Source organism: Pleurodeles waltl, chromosome 8 (genome assembly GCF_031143425.1).
Source record: "Pleurodeles waltl isolate 20211129_DDA chromosome 8, aPleWal1.hap1.20221129, whole genome shotgun sequence".
NCBI classification, from domain to species: domain Eukaryota; kingdom Metazoa; phylum Chordata; class Amphibia; order Caudata; family Salamandridae; genus Pleurodeles; species Pleurodeles waltl.
In genome coordinates, this window is record NC_090447.1 from 1,186,516,129 (window position 1) to 1,186,531,729 (window position 15,601).

A 15,601-nucleotide genomic window follows, 5' to 3' on the forward strand; every position below is an offset into this window, starting at 1 on the left:
CTTGTGCTGGATTCGGGGGACGATGGCGAGGGCGAGGTTGGCAGAGCGGAGTTGACGTGTGGGGACGTAGAAGTTGAGTCTGGTGTTGAGGTAGGTGGGTCCGGTGTTGTGTAGAGCCTTGTGAGTGTGGGTGAGGAGTTTGAAGGTGATCCTTTTTTCCACGGGGAGCCAGTGGAGGTTCTTCAGGTGGGGGGAGATGTGACATCGGCGGGGTATGTTGAGGATCAGGCGGGCGGATGCGTTCTGGATGCGCTGGAGTCGTTTGATGTCTTTCGTTGGGATGCCTGTGTAGAGTGCGTTGCCGTAGTCAAGTCTGCTACTGACGAGGGCTTGAGTCACCGTCTTTCTGGTTCCTGTTAGAATCCACTTGAAGATTCTGCGGAGCATGCGGAGTGTGTTGAAACAAGAAGAGGAGACGGCGTTGACCTGTTTGGACATGGTGAGAGTGGAGTCGAGGATGAAGCCGAGGTTTCTTGCGTGGCTGACTGGGGTGGGTGGGGGTCCGAGGGCTGTGGGCCACCAGGAGTTGTTCCAGGCCGAGGGGGTGCGTCCGAGGATGAGGACTTCCATTTTGTCGGAGTTGAGCTTCAGGCGGCTATTGTTCATCCACTCGGCGATGGATTTCAGTCCCTCGTGGAGGTTGTTTTTGGCGGTGAGCGGATCTTTGGTCAGGGAGAGGACGAGCTGGGTGTCGTCGGCGTAGGAGATGATGCTGAGGTTGTGTTGACGGGCCAGTTGTGCGAGGGGGGCCATGTAGACGTTGAACAACGTTGGGCTAAGAGAGGAGCCTTGGGGGACACCGCAGATGAGGTTGGTGGCTTTGGAGCGGAAGGGGGAGAGTCGGACTCTCTGGGTTCTGTCGGAGAGGAAGGATGAGATCCAGTTGAGGGCTTTGTCTTGGATGCCGGCTTCGTGGAGACGGGTTAGTAGGGTGCGGTGGCAGACTGTGTCGAAAGCGGCTTATAGGTCGAGGAGGATGAGGGCTGAGGTTTCGCCGTTGTCCATTTGTTGTCTGATGTCATCTGTGGCGGCGAGGAGTGCGGTCTCGGTGTTGTGGTTTCGTCTGAATCCAGATTGAGAGGGGTCTAGGATGGAGTTGTCTTCTAGGAAGTGGGCGAGCTGTGTGTTGACGATCTTCTCGATGACCTTCGCTGGAAAAGGGAGGAGGGAGATCGGACGGAAGTTTTTGAGATCGTTGGGGTCAGCCTTGGTTTTCTTGAGGAGGGGTTGGATTTCTGCGTGCTTCCAGCTGTCCGGGAAGGTGGCGGTGTTGAAGGAGAGGTTGATGATCTTGCGGAGTTTGGGGGCGATGGTGGCGTCGGCCTTATTGAATACGTGATGAGGGCACGGGTCCATGGGAGAGCCTGAGTGGATGGAATTCATGGTTGTTAGGGTTCCGGCGTCGTCTACTTGGGTCCAGGCGGTGAGGTGGTAGGCGTGGGAGGAGTCGTTGGGGGTGGGGTCTGGCGGAGGTGTGGTGTTGAAGCTGTTGTGGATGGCTCTGATTTTCTGGTGGAAGAAGGTGGAGAGGTCGTCGCAGAGTTTTTGGGAGGGAGGGACGTCGTTGATGTTGGCGTTAGGGTTGGAGAGTTCCTTCACAATGCCGAAGAGTTCTTTGCAGTCGTGGGCGTTGTTGTTGAGGCGTTCTGTGAAGTGGGCGCGCTTGGCGAGTCGGATCCGTTGGTGGTGATCGCGGTTGGCGTCCTTGAGGGTAGCAAGGTTGTCGGGTGTGCGCTCGAGGATCCATTTCTTCTTGAGTTTCTGGCAGGTGCGTTTGGAGGTGGTCAGTTTGTCTGTGAACCAGGCTGTTTTTTTCTTTCCTTGGTTGGCGGTGGGATTCTTGAGTGGAGCTAAGGTGTTGGCGCAGTCGAGGATCCATTGATGGAGGTTGATGGCGGCGGCGTTCGGGTCGGTGGGGTCGGGTGGTGGGTTTTTGACGAGGGTGCTGGTTAGTTGGTCTTCGGTGACTTTTCCCCAGCGGCGGTGAGGTGGTAGAGGGATGCGGTGATGTTCGGTGTTTTTCTTGAAGGTAAAATGGACGCAGTGATGGTCGGTCCAGTGGAGTTCGGAGGTGTGGCTGAAAGAGATGTGGTTGCTTGAGGTGAAGAGGGGGTCAAGTGTGTGTCCGGCGATGTGGGTGGGAGTGTTGACCAGTTGACGGAGTCCGAGGTTGAGGAGGTTGGTGGTCAGTGATGCGGTATTGGCGTCGTTGTTGTTTTCCAGGTGGAAGTTTAAGTCTCCCAGGAGGATGTAGTCTGGAGAGGCCAGGGCGTGGGTGCTTGCGAGGTCGGAGATGGTGTCGCTGAAGGGGGCTCTTGGTCCTGGAGGGCGGTATATGAGGGTTCCTCTGAGGGTAGTGTTGGGGTCTGTGTGAATCTGGAAGTGGAGGTGTTCGGCTGTTTTGAGAGTGTCGTCCGTGTGGGTGTGGATCTTGAGGGTAGATTTGTGGGCGATGGCTATCCCTCCGCCGATTCCGTTGGTTCGATCTCTTCTGCTGATCTTGTATCCGTCCGGTATGGCGATGGCGATGTCAGGGGCCGAAGAGTCGTTCCACCAGGTTTCTGTTAGGAAGGCCACGTCTGGGGCGGTGGTATCGAGCAAGTCCCAGAGCTCGATGGCGTGTTTTCGTGCGGAGCGTGCGTTGAGGAGGATGCAGTGCAGGTGGTTTGTGTTAGTTGTTGCTGGCTTCGTTGTTCTGTTGCAGGAGAAGTTGCAGGTGCGGCAGGAAAAAGGTCCTTTGGTGTGCTTCGGGGTGGCCAGGAAGCACTCTGTGGAGGGGCCATGGTTGAGGGTGAGGAGATCGCTGGCGGAGTATCGGAGGCAGGAGTTGCGGGGGCGTGAGGACCAGTGGGGGTGGCGCTGGGTGCGGTCCGGGCGCGGACGTGCGCGCAGACGGGCTTGCCTCTGGCGCGCCAGCGGCGCGGACGCGCAGCGCCAGCCATTAAGAAGGGAGGGGGGAGGGAGGAGCAGCTGGGAGGCGGGAGGCGGGAGGGAGCGGCGAATGGGGGCGCGAGGGGGGCGGGGCCGCAGGGAGGCAACGGCAGGGAGCAGAGAGCGAGGGGGAGCGCACAAGGGGCGAAAACACCAAAAACAAGGCACAAAAAAGTCGGGCACAATTTTCAAAAACAGTTACAATATGAAAACGGTCACAGAAATACAGTAATGGCACAGAATACAATCGGGGACACAGCAATCAGAGGGGCACAAGGGGGCAGAAGCGCAGGAGGCGAGGCGCTTGAAAATAGTAAAAGCGCACTACAGGGCGTCGAAAAGTGGCACAATCAGAAGGGGCACGGTGGGGGCAGAAGCGCAAGAGGCAAGGCGCTGAAAATAAAAAAGCACTTACAGGGCGGCGGAAAAAACGGCACACGGGTCAAGTGAAGCCTCGAACACGCTAGCAGCAGCGTGGGCGGGGGTCAGAGGCAGGAGACAGCAGGTTGGTGCTGCGGATGTGGGGGGCGAGCTCAAGACCTAAAACAGGTCAGAGGTCGCTCACGACATGCGATCTGATGAGTAAAACCAGATGTTGTTGGGGCTTGTGTGAAAATGACTTCCTTCTAGTCATAAAGATCACAGAAGAGTTGTCTTTACCTCAAAGTGGAGTATTGGTGACCGGCCAGATCGAGTTTTGCAAAGGAGTTGATTCAGCAGTAGTTAAGGAGCTTAGAATGGCACCTCAAATTGTTGTGTGATCTGATGAACAATTTGGGGGAGCTGCAGAGACTGATGGGAAGATGGCCTCCATGTAGTAAAAAAAAATCCCCTTCTATATTTACCACTACTAGACCAGCTATTACATATATTCTACCACTGTCATTACTATTAATAGAATTCTTTCTCTGGTTACTACTAATGGTATTTGTATTAACAGAAGTACTAATGGAAGTTCTGCTACTACTGCGCCTATTCCGGCTATACTGATTTTAGTCCACATTTTACTGCAAGAACTGCTGCTCCAGGTATTGCTACTACTACTTGTGCTACCTCTTGCGCCACAAACATACTCATGCTACAACTGCTGCTACCTCCACTGCTATAACTATTACTACTACCTTTAAGACTAAAATTACTGTACGTAGGTCTTGATTACAAGTGCCCCATATGCGTAGGTGCTTTTTTCTCCCCAGTTAATATCCTATACCGTGGGTTTCTGAATTTAACTACGACAAGTAACCCCTATTATGAATTATGCCTTAAAAATGGAGCATAATATGCAGGTTTTACTCACAAAAATCCACGTCTAGGTATTTATAGGGTCTGTTCTCCCAGTAAAGACCAGCAGGCTTGGCTTGCTGAACTTTAGTGGGTAAAAAACTGAGGGGGTGTAATGTTTATCATGCTCGGTGATTACCATTGTAGATAAACATCATATAACTTGTAATTGCTATCCAGGCTCAAACGGTGTTACTCTATCAGTATTGCTGACAGTAGTTGTTCCAATTGAAGTGCAGAAGTCTTTTAATTAGTAGCAAGACTAAAAGTAGCAGTGCCAGAGGCAGCACTGATTACTACTACTAGACATAGCACTTCTAGTAGTAGAACTAATATTAGTAATTGAACCTTTATTAGAACATTGGAATGCTGGGGGCTCCATTGAAGACAATGGAGTGCTGCGGGCTTTTACTGGCCGGTAAAAGCCCGCAGCGCCAACATTCCAATGTTCGCTTTGTTCACAGCAACAGCTGTGAACAAAGCCTCACGGAGCCCGAGGAGATTTTAATCCCCTCTAGCTCCGTGAACATTTTCTTTTTTAATAGAACTTTCTGCCCTGAGTGGCAGAATGTTCTAATAGCCTTAGAACCCACCGTAGCGGGCTCTACCGGCTATTAAAGTCCCTCTCCCTTGTTAAATGCCCGAGCCAAAGGCTCGGGCATTTAACGCGGGGAGCGGGCCTTTAATAGCCGGTAGAGCCCGCTACAGTGGGTTCTAAGGCTATATTAGAACATTAGAAAGTTGGGAGCTCAGTCAAAAATAATGGAGTGCGCCGGGCTTCTATGGCCAGTAGAAGTCCGAAGCTCCAACATTCCAGTGTTTCTTTTCACAGCTGTTGCTGTTAACGAAGGCATTACAGAGCCCCCGAGGGGATTTTATTCCCCTCAGGCTCTGTGAGGCCTTCATTTTATTTATTAGAACATTCTGCCCTCTAGTGGTGGAACATTCTAATAGCCTTATAGCCCTCTGCAGCTGGGCTATACGGCATTAAAGTCCACCTCCCTTGTTAGAGGCCCTTGACTTCAGCTTAGGCCTTTAACACTGCAGTGGGCCTTTAATGGCCGGTTTAGCACGCTACAGTGGGCTATAAGGCTATATTATTCCTACCAGTGAAATATTATGACTCACATCTGTACTAGCAATGCCAAAAATGATTCAGTGATATTTTTAGTGTTTGTGACTACTAGTAGCACAGGCGGTATCGCTGGCAATAGTAATGATACCAATAGTAATATATTAATTCCTCAGTAGAGGTACCAGTAGGAGAGACTGGAGGGGGTAAAGTAGTTGTTTAATAAGAGTTGGTGAATAGGGTGTCCAAGTTGCCTAACCGGTTGTTGGGGTACAGTCACTAGCGATATGAAAGTACATGTAGTTACTTTATTTTAAGCTTTCCATAATACTATGAAGCTTCCTCAAGTTGCTTTTGGCAATGAGGTAATCATCTAGGTGCTCTTAGATGTTTCTAGTGCCTTAGTATTGTAGGAACCCACAGAAGATCCTACCATCGTCACTAACAGCTGGCTCTTAGCCTGAGTGCATGTACGGGTGAAAGGTCATGATTAAAAGAGTGTGTGGGGGAGCAGTATCAAGCACAGGCACCCATGTGGTGGGTTAGGGACATGATCATCAAGCTGAAACCTTGCTGTTGGAAAGTAAGAGAAGAGGCAGCTTTTTTACTATGTTATACTTTGTTGCCGTCATGGGTTTGCAGTCTCTACTTGCTTTGGCTACTTTGAGCGCAGGGATATCTCGTCGAGGTCACTATTGCGCTTAATAAGTGCCTTTCAATCCATTTAATACTTCCCGCCCTCCTCAGATGCCACATCCTAGTTAATAGTTTGAGGGTAGCTTGGGACCACCCGGGTAAGAAAAATGTTGACTAAAACGTCAAAATAGATTAAAGGCAAGAAGAAAAAACACAGCCGAATGTAAACATCAGTAGTAAGGGACAAGGCAGCTAATTTTTGCAAAAACGCTGTCTTGAGCACCAGCATTTTGGGCAATATAAAACTGAATTGTTTCACCGAGGAGCTTCAGATAAACTCTTTCCTTCTTGTGATCATAACAGTAAGAGCCAGCTGACTGTCATTGCAACCCTTGTTTGGAGACAAGTCAAGTATTTACCAATTAAAGGAAAGGTCACAATAGCCTCAAGGTGCATTGTTAGATTTAAACTATGTAACTGTATTGTGCCTGAGACATGGTGCATGCTGTTCCCATGTCAGAGTTGGATTTCAGTCAGCTGCACTGACATTTTCCCTGGAGCACAGCTAGTCCCTGCACATCTCCAGCAGTGTGAGAAAAGGCTACTAAGATTACCTTTTGCAAGACATTTGGAATCATTCTGGCAGGACATTCCCAATCCAGACTGCTTGAGGCAGTGAAACGCTTGGCAACTATCACTGAGAGTAAACTGGCTCATCTTTAACTACCATAGTGTTTGGCTCTGTGTGCATCCACTGAACATGGGAAAGGGCTGCTGGGCTCCAGCTGTGGTGGTCCAGATTGGTGTTCTGTGATCCATCCTACTGTGGCTCTCCCAATTGGGCAGTGAGGGTGAGCTGTCACAGGCTTCTCAGGGGTGTGGTGTTGAGGTGCACAACCTCCGAAATCAACAATCAACCAACAGATGTAATAACATCAATGTCCAACCCAGCGCTTATCTCTGAAGAAAACGACCCGGGCCAGTTCGCAGTTAGTAACCTACTTCTTTTGGACATCCCGCAGGCCCAAGACACCTTGGGCTTGTCTTACTGGACAGTCTCTGCTCCGTCTAGGGCAGGCAGACTCTTTCCCTCTTTAAGCAGGCAGGCAGACCCTCAGCTTCTCCAGAAGAAAGTGCATACTTCAGGTGATATTCCCTGACATCTGGGAGACTAGCTGTCAGGCACACATCAGTCCTGGTGACACAACAGTCCTTTAAGTACTCTGCAGAGCACATCTTCCTTAGTCTTGTAGGACTTGGAACTGGAACCGAGTGAGGTGGATTAGGTCCCACTTTGATACATATTTTCTAGACAGGCTTGTGTGGATTCACTCTCTCAAACTTCAGAACTAGTTGGGGATGGTTCTTCTCTCAAATGTCTTTCACAGGCCACTCATCAGACACAGCCTTTACGTAGAGTGATGCTTTTGACATCTGGTAGCTCTGAGGTTGTCTTTAAACTGAAGCTATCATAACACAGACACAGTGACGTATGAGGTTTTGGCATCTGGATGTCATGAACCCATTTGATGTAGTTATCAAGCATAGACAAAAATGACAAACTAACCTAAAACTTCCTCACATTACACAACAGAAACTCCAGTCCCACCCCTCATGTCTACCGTCAACCAAATGGCACTGCTCAAGAAAAATAAATAAATAGCTACTTGCTACCTAAAGCCCTTGTGTGTCCTTCTCACTTTAGGGTCTGTATCTGCAGCCACAGGAGCGAATTCAATACACTTGCACTCAGCCTCCATCTTGTTCTGTGCCAGACCAAGGGTATCCAAGATAGATCTCACTGGTTTCTCCACTCAGGCTCACTCACACATATATAGCCATACCATTGTGTTTGTGCTACTCACACTTTACATGCGCACACTCAGCATATGCACAGGTTGTCATCACAAGATTCTGGACGTACATAAAACAGTGGAACTTTACACAAGAGAGGCCGGCAGGCTCGCTCTCGTGATTCAGGTAAAACGGTATGGTCACACTATAAATCTTCCAACACATGGTTTCTGCCATCACCACTTTTGCACTATACCCAGGGCAGGGACATTAGTACTCTGCCCACAATGTTGGGATGCTTTGTGCTCCTTTCCAGGTATTTGAATAGGTCCATGACCTCACATAAGCAAGAAGGGGCCAGGGCCTCTGTACACAAGCTTTGATTAGGGTGACATAAGGGCTCAAATTAAAGTCAGGATACCACGTAACTCATGCAATGGGGCATGGTAACATGCATGTATTCTATACAGGTAACACACCCTTCCCAACATTGGTGCTCACAAATTGCGTTGTGAGTTGTGGGAGCTCATGACACAAACCAAAGGGGATGCTATTCTATATTTGAATGTTTGCTTTTGGAACAAATGTATTAAAAACAAAGACCTACAAAAGATCCAACTCGATCGGCATCTTTTATTTAAACCCCTAGATGAGTTGTTGTGAATGAGAGAACTGTGTATTAACATCGTGGCATAGTGTGAAAATAAATGTTCGATGGCATCTGTCGCTGTAGATACGCATGTTCTGCAATAGCTCGCCATCTGGTGTTGGGCCGGAGTGTTACAAGTTGTTTTTGTTCGAAGAAGTCTTTCGAGTCACGGGACCGAGTGACTCCTCCTTTTGTCTCCATTGCGCATGGGCGTCGACTCTATCCTCGATTGTTTTTTTTCCGCCATCGGGTTCGGACGTGTTCCTGTCGCTCCGAGTTTCGGAACGGAAAATTAGCTAATTTCGGAAGATTTTCGTCGGTATTGTTGCGTTCGGGATCGGCGTACTTCCATTCAACACCGCATCGAAGATCGAACAGCTCCGGTGCCCTTCGGGGTAGTTTTTTCGATCCTCCGTCGGGGCCTGGTCGGCCCGACCGCGTGCTGAAGAACGCCGATGGAACGGACCCCGTTTCGTTTCTGCCCCAAATGCCACAATAAATACCCCTACACAGACCAACACTTGGTCTGCAACCTGTGCCTGTCACCTGAGCACAGCGAAGACACCTGCGAGGCCTGTCGTGCGTTCCGGTCCCGAAAAACACTCCGAGACCGTCGAGCCAGAAGACTTCAGATGGCGTCCGCACCGACAGCCCACCGGGAGTTCGAGGAACAGGAAGAGGAAGGTACCTTCTCGATCCAAGACTCCGACTCCGAAGGATTCGACAATACACAAACCGTGAGTAAGACGTCGAAAACCACACAGAGGAAGATTTACAAGGCCCAGGGGACGCCACTGCCACCAGGCCATGGCTCGACCCATAAATTCGGTGACCGACCATCGGCACCGAAAAAGGCCCAAACAGTGCCGAGATCGTCCGACTCCGGTCGAGACACCGGCACGCAGCCTTCTCGGGACCGAGAAAGTGCTGGAGACAAGCCTCGACACCGAGATGCCGGTGTGGACACGGCTCGACGCCGAGACAGCGGCACAGAAACAGATCGACGCCGAGAGGTTTCGGCCCCGAAAAGGAAAAAAGTCACCTCGGAGCCGAAAAAACACGCAGACAAAGTTTCGATGCCGAAACAAACTGCAAGCGAGCCAGCTTCAGGCTCTTATACAGAAGAGCACTCGCTAACCTCCCAAATGCAGAAGCATAGGTTTGAGGAAGAGCTACAAGCAACTGATGTGGACCATACGCAAAAGCGTATCTTCATTCAGCAGGGGACAGGAAAAATAAGCACCCTTCCCCCCATTAGGAGAAAGAGGAGGTTGGAGTTCCACACGGAACAAACACCACAACCAAAAGTGGTGAAAAGAGTTACACCACCACCCTCACCTCCGCCCGTGATTGACGTTTCACCAGCACAAACTCCATCACACTCCCCAGCTCACACCACCATGAGCCAGGGTGACCAAGATCAGGACGCATGGGACCTATACGACGCCCCAGTGTCAGATAACAGTCCGGAGGCATACCCTGCGAAGCCATCTCCACCAGAAGACAGCACCGCGTACTCTCAAGTGGTGGCTAGAGCAGCACAATTTCACCACGTAAGCCTCCACTCAGAACAGGTCGAGGATGATTTCTTATTCAACACACTCTCCTCCACCCACAGCTCATACCAAAGCCTGCCTATGCTCCCTGGTATGCTCCGCCACGCAAAAGACATCTTTAAGGAGCCGGTTAAAAGTAGGGCAATCACACCAAGGGTAGAAAAAAAGTATAAGCCGCCTCCTACGGACCCGGTTTTCATCACTACACAGCTGCCACCAGACTCTGTCGTTGTAGGAGCAGCTAGGAAAAGGGCCAACTCGCACACATCTGGAGATGCACCACCCCCAGATAAAGAAAGCCGCAAGTTTGATGCAGCTGGTAAAAGAGTCGCAGCACAAGCTGCAAACCAGTGGCGCATCGCGAACTCCCAGGCACTACTTGCGCGCTATAACAGAGCCCACTGGGACGAGATGCAACATCTCATTGAACATCTGCCCAAGGACTTACAAAATAGGGCAAAACAAGTGGTTGAGGAGGGACAGGCCATCTCCAACAACCAGATCCGCTCCTCCATGGACGCTGCAGATACAGCTGCACGGACAATTAATACATCTGTAACTATCAGAAGGCATGCATGGCTCCGAACGTCTGGATTTAAACCAGAGATTCAACAAGCAGTTCTCAATATGCCTTTTAATGAAAAAGAACTGTTCGGTCCAGAAGTGGACACAGCGATTGAGAAACTCAAAAAAGATACGGACACTGCCAAAGCCATGGGCGCACTCTACTCCCCGCAGAGCAAAGGGAATTACAGCTCATTCCGTAAAACGCCCTTTCGAGGGGGGTTTCGGGGTCAAAGCACACAAGCCAGCACCTCACAAGCCACACCGTCCAGTTACCAAGGACAGTATAGAGGAGGTTTTCGGGGACAATATAGAGGAGGGCAATTCCCTAGAAATAGAGGAAGATTCCAAAGCCCCAAAACCCCTACTACTAAACAGTGACTCACATGTCACTCACCCCCTCCACACAACACCAGTGGGGGGACGAATAGGTCATTATTACAGAGCATGGGAGAAAATCACTACAGACACTTGGGTTCTAGCAATTATCCAACACGGTTATTGCATAGAATTTCTACAATTCCCTCCAAACATACCACCAAAAGCACAAAATTTAACAACACACCATTCCAATCTCCTGGAGATAGAAGTGCAGGCACTATTGCAAAAGAATGCAATCGAATTAGTGCCAAACACACAAATAAACACAGGAGTTTACTCACTGTACTTTCTGATACCAAAGAAGGACAAAACACTGAGACCAATCCTAGACCTCAGAGTAGTGAACACTTTCATCAAATCAGACCACTTCCACATGGTCACACTACAAGAAGTATTGCCATTGCTAAAGCTGCACGATTACATGGCCACTTTAGACCTCAAGGATGCTTATTTCCATATACCAATACACCCATCGCACAGGAAATACCTAAGGTTTGTATTCAAAGGAATACATTACCAATTCAAGGTACTGCCTTTCGGATTAACAACCGCACCAAGAGTCTTTACCAAATGTCTAGCGGTAGTCGCAGCACACATAAGAAGGCAGCAAATACATGTGTTCCCATATCTAGACGACTGGCTAATCAAGGCCCATTCGTTAATAGAGTGCTCAAATCACACAAATCATATCATACAAACCCTCTTCAAACTAGGGTTCACCGTCAATTTCACAAAATCCTAAATTCTGCCACGCAAGGTACAACAATACCTAGGAGCCATAATAGACACATCAAAAGGAGTAGCCACTCCAAGTCCACAAAGAATTCAAAATTTCAACACCATCATACAACGCATGTATCCAACACAAAAGATACAAGCAAAGATGGTATTACAACTCCTAGGCATGATGTCATCATGCATAGCCATTGTCCCAAACGCAAGACTGCACATGAGGCCCCTACAACAATGCCTAGCATCACAGTGGTCTCAAGCACAGGGTCACCTTCTAGATCTGGTGTTAATAGACCGCCAAACTTACCTCTCGCTTCTGTGGTGGAACAACATAAATTTAAACAAGGGGCGGCCTTTCCAAGACCCAGTGCCACAATACGTAATAACAACAGATGCTTCCATGACAGGGTGGGGAGCACACCTCGATCAACACAGCATACAAGGACAATGGAACGTACATCAAACAAAACTGCATATCAATCACCTAGAACTTCTAGCAGTTTTTCAAGCACTAAAAGCTTTCCAACCAATAATAGTTCACAAATACATTCTCGTCAAAACAGACAACATGACAACAATGTATTATCTAAACAAGCAGGGGGGGACGCACTCCACGCAGTTAAGCCTGCTAGCACAAAAAATTTGGCATTGGGCAATTCACAACCAAATTCGCCTAATTGCACAGTTTATACCAGGGATACAAAATCAACTCGCAGACAATCTCTCTCGAGATCACCAACAGGTCCACGAATGGGAAATTCACCCCCAAATTCTGAACACTTATTTCAAACTCTGGGGAACACCTCAGATAGACTTGTTTGCAACAAGGGAGAACGCAAAATGCCAAAACTTCGCATCCAGATACCCACACAAACAATCCCAAGGCAATGCCCTATGGATGAACTGGTCAGGGATATTTGCTTACGCTTTTCCTCCTCTCCCTCTCCTTCCTTACCTGGTAAACAAACTCAGTCAAAGCAAACTCAAACTCATATTGATAGCACCAACTTGGGCAAGGCAACCCTGGTACACAACGCTGCTAGACCTATCAGTGGTACCCTGCATCAAATTGCCCAACAGGCCAGATCTGTTGACACAGCACAACCAAAAGATCAGGCACCCAGATCCAGCATCGCTGAATCTAGCAATCTGGCTCCTGAAATCCTAGAATTCGGGCACTTACAACTTACCCAAGAATGTATGGAAGTCATAAAACAAGCCAGAAGGCCATCCACCAGGCACTGCTATGCAAGTAAATGGAAGAGGTTTGTTTGCTACTGCCATATTAATCAAATACAACCATTACACACAACTCCAGAACAGGTAGTGGGTTACTTGCTTCACTTACAAAAATCTAACCTAGCTTTCTCTTCCATTAAGATTCACCTTGCAGCAATATCTGCATACCTGCAAACTACCTATTCAACTTCCCTATATAGGATACCAGTCATTAAAGCATTCATGGAGGGCCTTAGGAGAATTATACCACCAAGAACACCACCTGTTCCTTCATGGAACCTAAATGTTGTCCTAACTAGACTTATGGGTCCACCTTTTGAACCCATGCACTCCTGCGACATACAGTTCCTAACCTGGAAGGTGGCATTTCTCATCGCCATTACTTCCCTAAGAAGAGTAAGCGAGATTCAGGCGTTTACTATACAGGAACCTTTTATACAACTACACAAAAATAAAGTCGTCCTAAGAACCAATCCTAAATTTTTGCCAAAGGTTATTTCACCGTTCCATCTAAATCAAACAGTGGAACTTCCAGTGTTCTTTCCACAGCCAGATACCGTAGCTGAAAGGGCACTACATACATTAGATGTCAAAAGAGCATTAATGTATTACATTGACAGAACAAAAAACATCAGAAAGACTAAACAACTCTTTATTGCATTTCAAAAACCTCACGCAGGAAACCCAATTTCAAAACAAGGTATAGCCAGATGGATAGTTAAATGCATCCAAATCTGCTACCTTAAAGCTAAACGACAGCTGCCCATTACACCAAGGGCACACTCAACCAGAAAGAAAGGTGCTACCATGGCCTTTCTAGGAAACATCCCAATGCAAGAAATATGTAAGGCAGCCACATGGTCTACGCCTCACACATTCACCAAGCACTACTGTGTAGACGTGTTATCCGCACAACAAGCCACAGTAGGTCAAGCCGTATTAAGGACATTATTTCAGACTACTTCCACTCCTACAGGCTGATCCACCGCTTTTGGGGAAATAACTGCTTACTAGTCTATGCAGAACATGCGTATCTACAGCGACAGATGCCATCGAACTGAAAATGTCACTTACCCAGTGTACATCTGTTCGTGGCATCGGTCGCAGTAGATTCGCATGTGCCCACCCGCCTCCCCGGGAGCCTGTAGCAGTTTGGAAGTTACCTTCAATTATTTATATATGTATCATCTCAACCTTAAATAGGTGCATACTTAGTCACTCCATTGCATGGGCACTATTACTACAATTCAACTCCTACCTCACCCTCTGCGGGGAAAAACAATCGAGGATAGAGTCGACGCCCATGCGCAATGGAGACAAAAGGAGGAGTCACTCGGTCCCGTGACTCGAAAGACTTCTTCGAACAAAAACAACTTGTAACACTCCGGCCCAACACCAGATGGCGAGCTATTGCAGAACATGCGAATCTACTGCGACCGATGCCACGAACAGATGTACACTGGGTAAGTGACATTTTCATTACTGTGTGTGCAGTGGTGAAAGGTCTGCTTCGCCGTGATGTCTGTTGAGTGTACTGATTGTAAATTGCTTTGTTCTTTTTTATGTATTTTTGTAAAACTGACTTAAAGATGTGCTGTCCACAGCACAATACGCTGGATGGCCACAGCTACAGATGGCATAGGATGCATATGCGCTCCTGCAAGAAACTATTATCTTACAGGGAGGATCAAGAGGAGTGTTAAACACAAGTACGTGAACAGTGGTTTTGGGGTCTGAATTAGGACACATGAAATGAGGGTTGCACTAAGGTTGTCTACACCATAATCTGCATTCTAAGTGAAGCTTATAGCATTTTTCACATCAACAAGATGCTCTCCTGTTCTTCCTTTGTCATCTTTTAAACACAAAGATCAGTCTAATAGATAAGTCAGAGATTTAACACTGCAAAGTTTGCTAAACCTTGGTGACCAATTTCTGCTGATCTTTGCTGATATGTGTAGGTGAATTAAAGTCCGGAATTTTGAAGATTGGAAGTGTCACAGTTCCCGTGTACAATCCAAATGAGAAGATGAAAGTGCCTGATGTTCTTTTTTATGAAAACACCCAGGTGAGTATATTGTTCCACAGCTCTGATGTTAACCTTGTTGTTGTACACTGTGTAGGAACACACCTAAGGATTTAGCTTTGACTGCGCAGAGCTTGTCCTATCATGGCAGCCAATCACTTCCTGGATTCATGGTGTGGTAGCGTGTGTGGAAACAGGGTTACCTGCAGAAAACATGGGATAATTAGGCACCAATTTATTAAATATACAAGAGGTATGGGAGGTCCCGGCTACATGTTAATTGGTGATTGGTAGCAGGAAGGGCAGAGACGGATGACTGCCAGGGGTAATGGGCTTTTATTTCCTCACATATAACAAAGTATCATGAAAGCACCGTAATGGACATGCTCTCATGATGCTGACCTACCCCAGAGCAAAGATGATTAATTTGTGTCTGTCAGTGACAATTGGCCAACAGTAGTAGCCCAGGTCTCCTCCATCTCGTAAACAGGTTATCACTGTTTGCTGGAAATAGAACTATCTGTCATACCGTGAGGACCCTTTCCTATTATGAAGAAGATACTGTCCACTAACCGAGGCTAATGTGACCAGAACTCTATTTCTCAGACACCACCTAGAAGTGAAATTCTTTTTCATACCTGTTCAGCAGTCTTATTTGACTGACTTCACCTTGCCTGTTTTGAAACATACCTCAGTTCTTCTTCCTGCAATGTGGGCAAAGACTATCTTGCATAATGTAT

General features: G+C 48.0%; 1 protein-coding gene across 1 annotated transcript in view; it reads left to right on the forward strand.

The window, feature by feature from the left end:
* VWA8 (von Willebrand factor A domain containing 8) overlaps positions 1-15,601 on the forward strand; it is a 1,423,713-nt gene that overhangs the window by 536,341 nt on the left and 871,771 nt on the right. Inside the window, exon 19 of the mRNA XM_069205432.1 lies at positions 14,797-14,903. Coding sequence (XP_069061533.1) covers positions 14,797-14,903 — 107 coding nt within the window. The remainder of the gene's footprint in view (positions 1-14,796; positions 14,904-15,601) is intronic.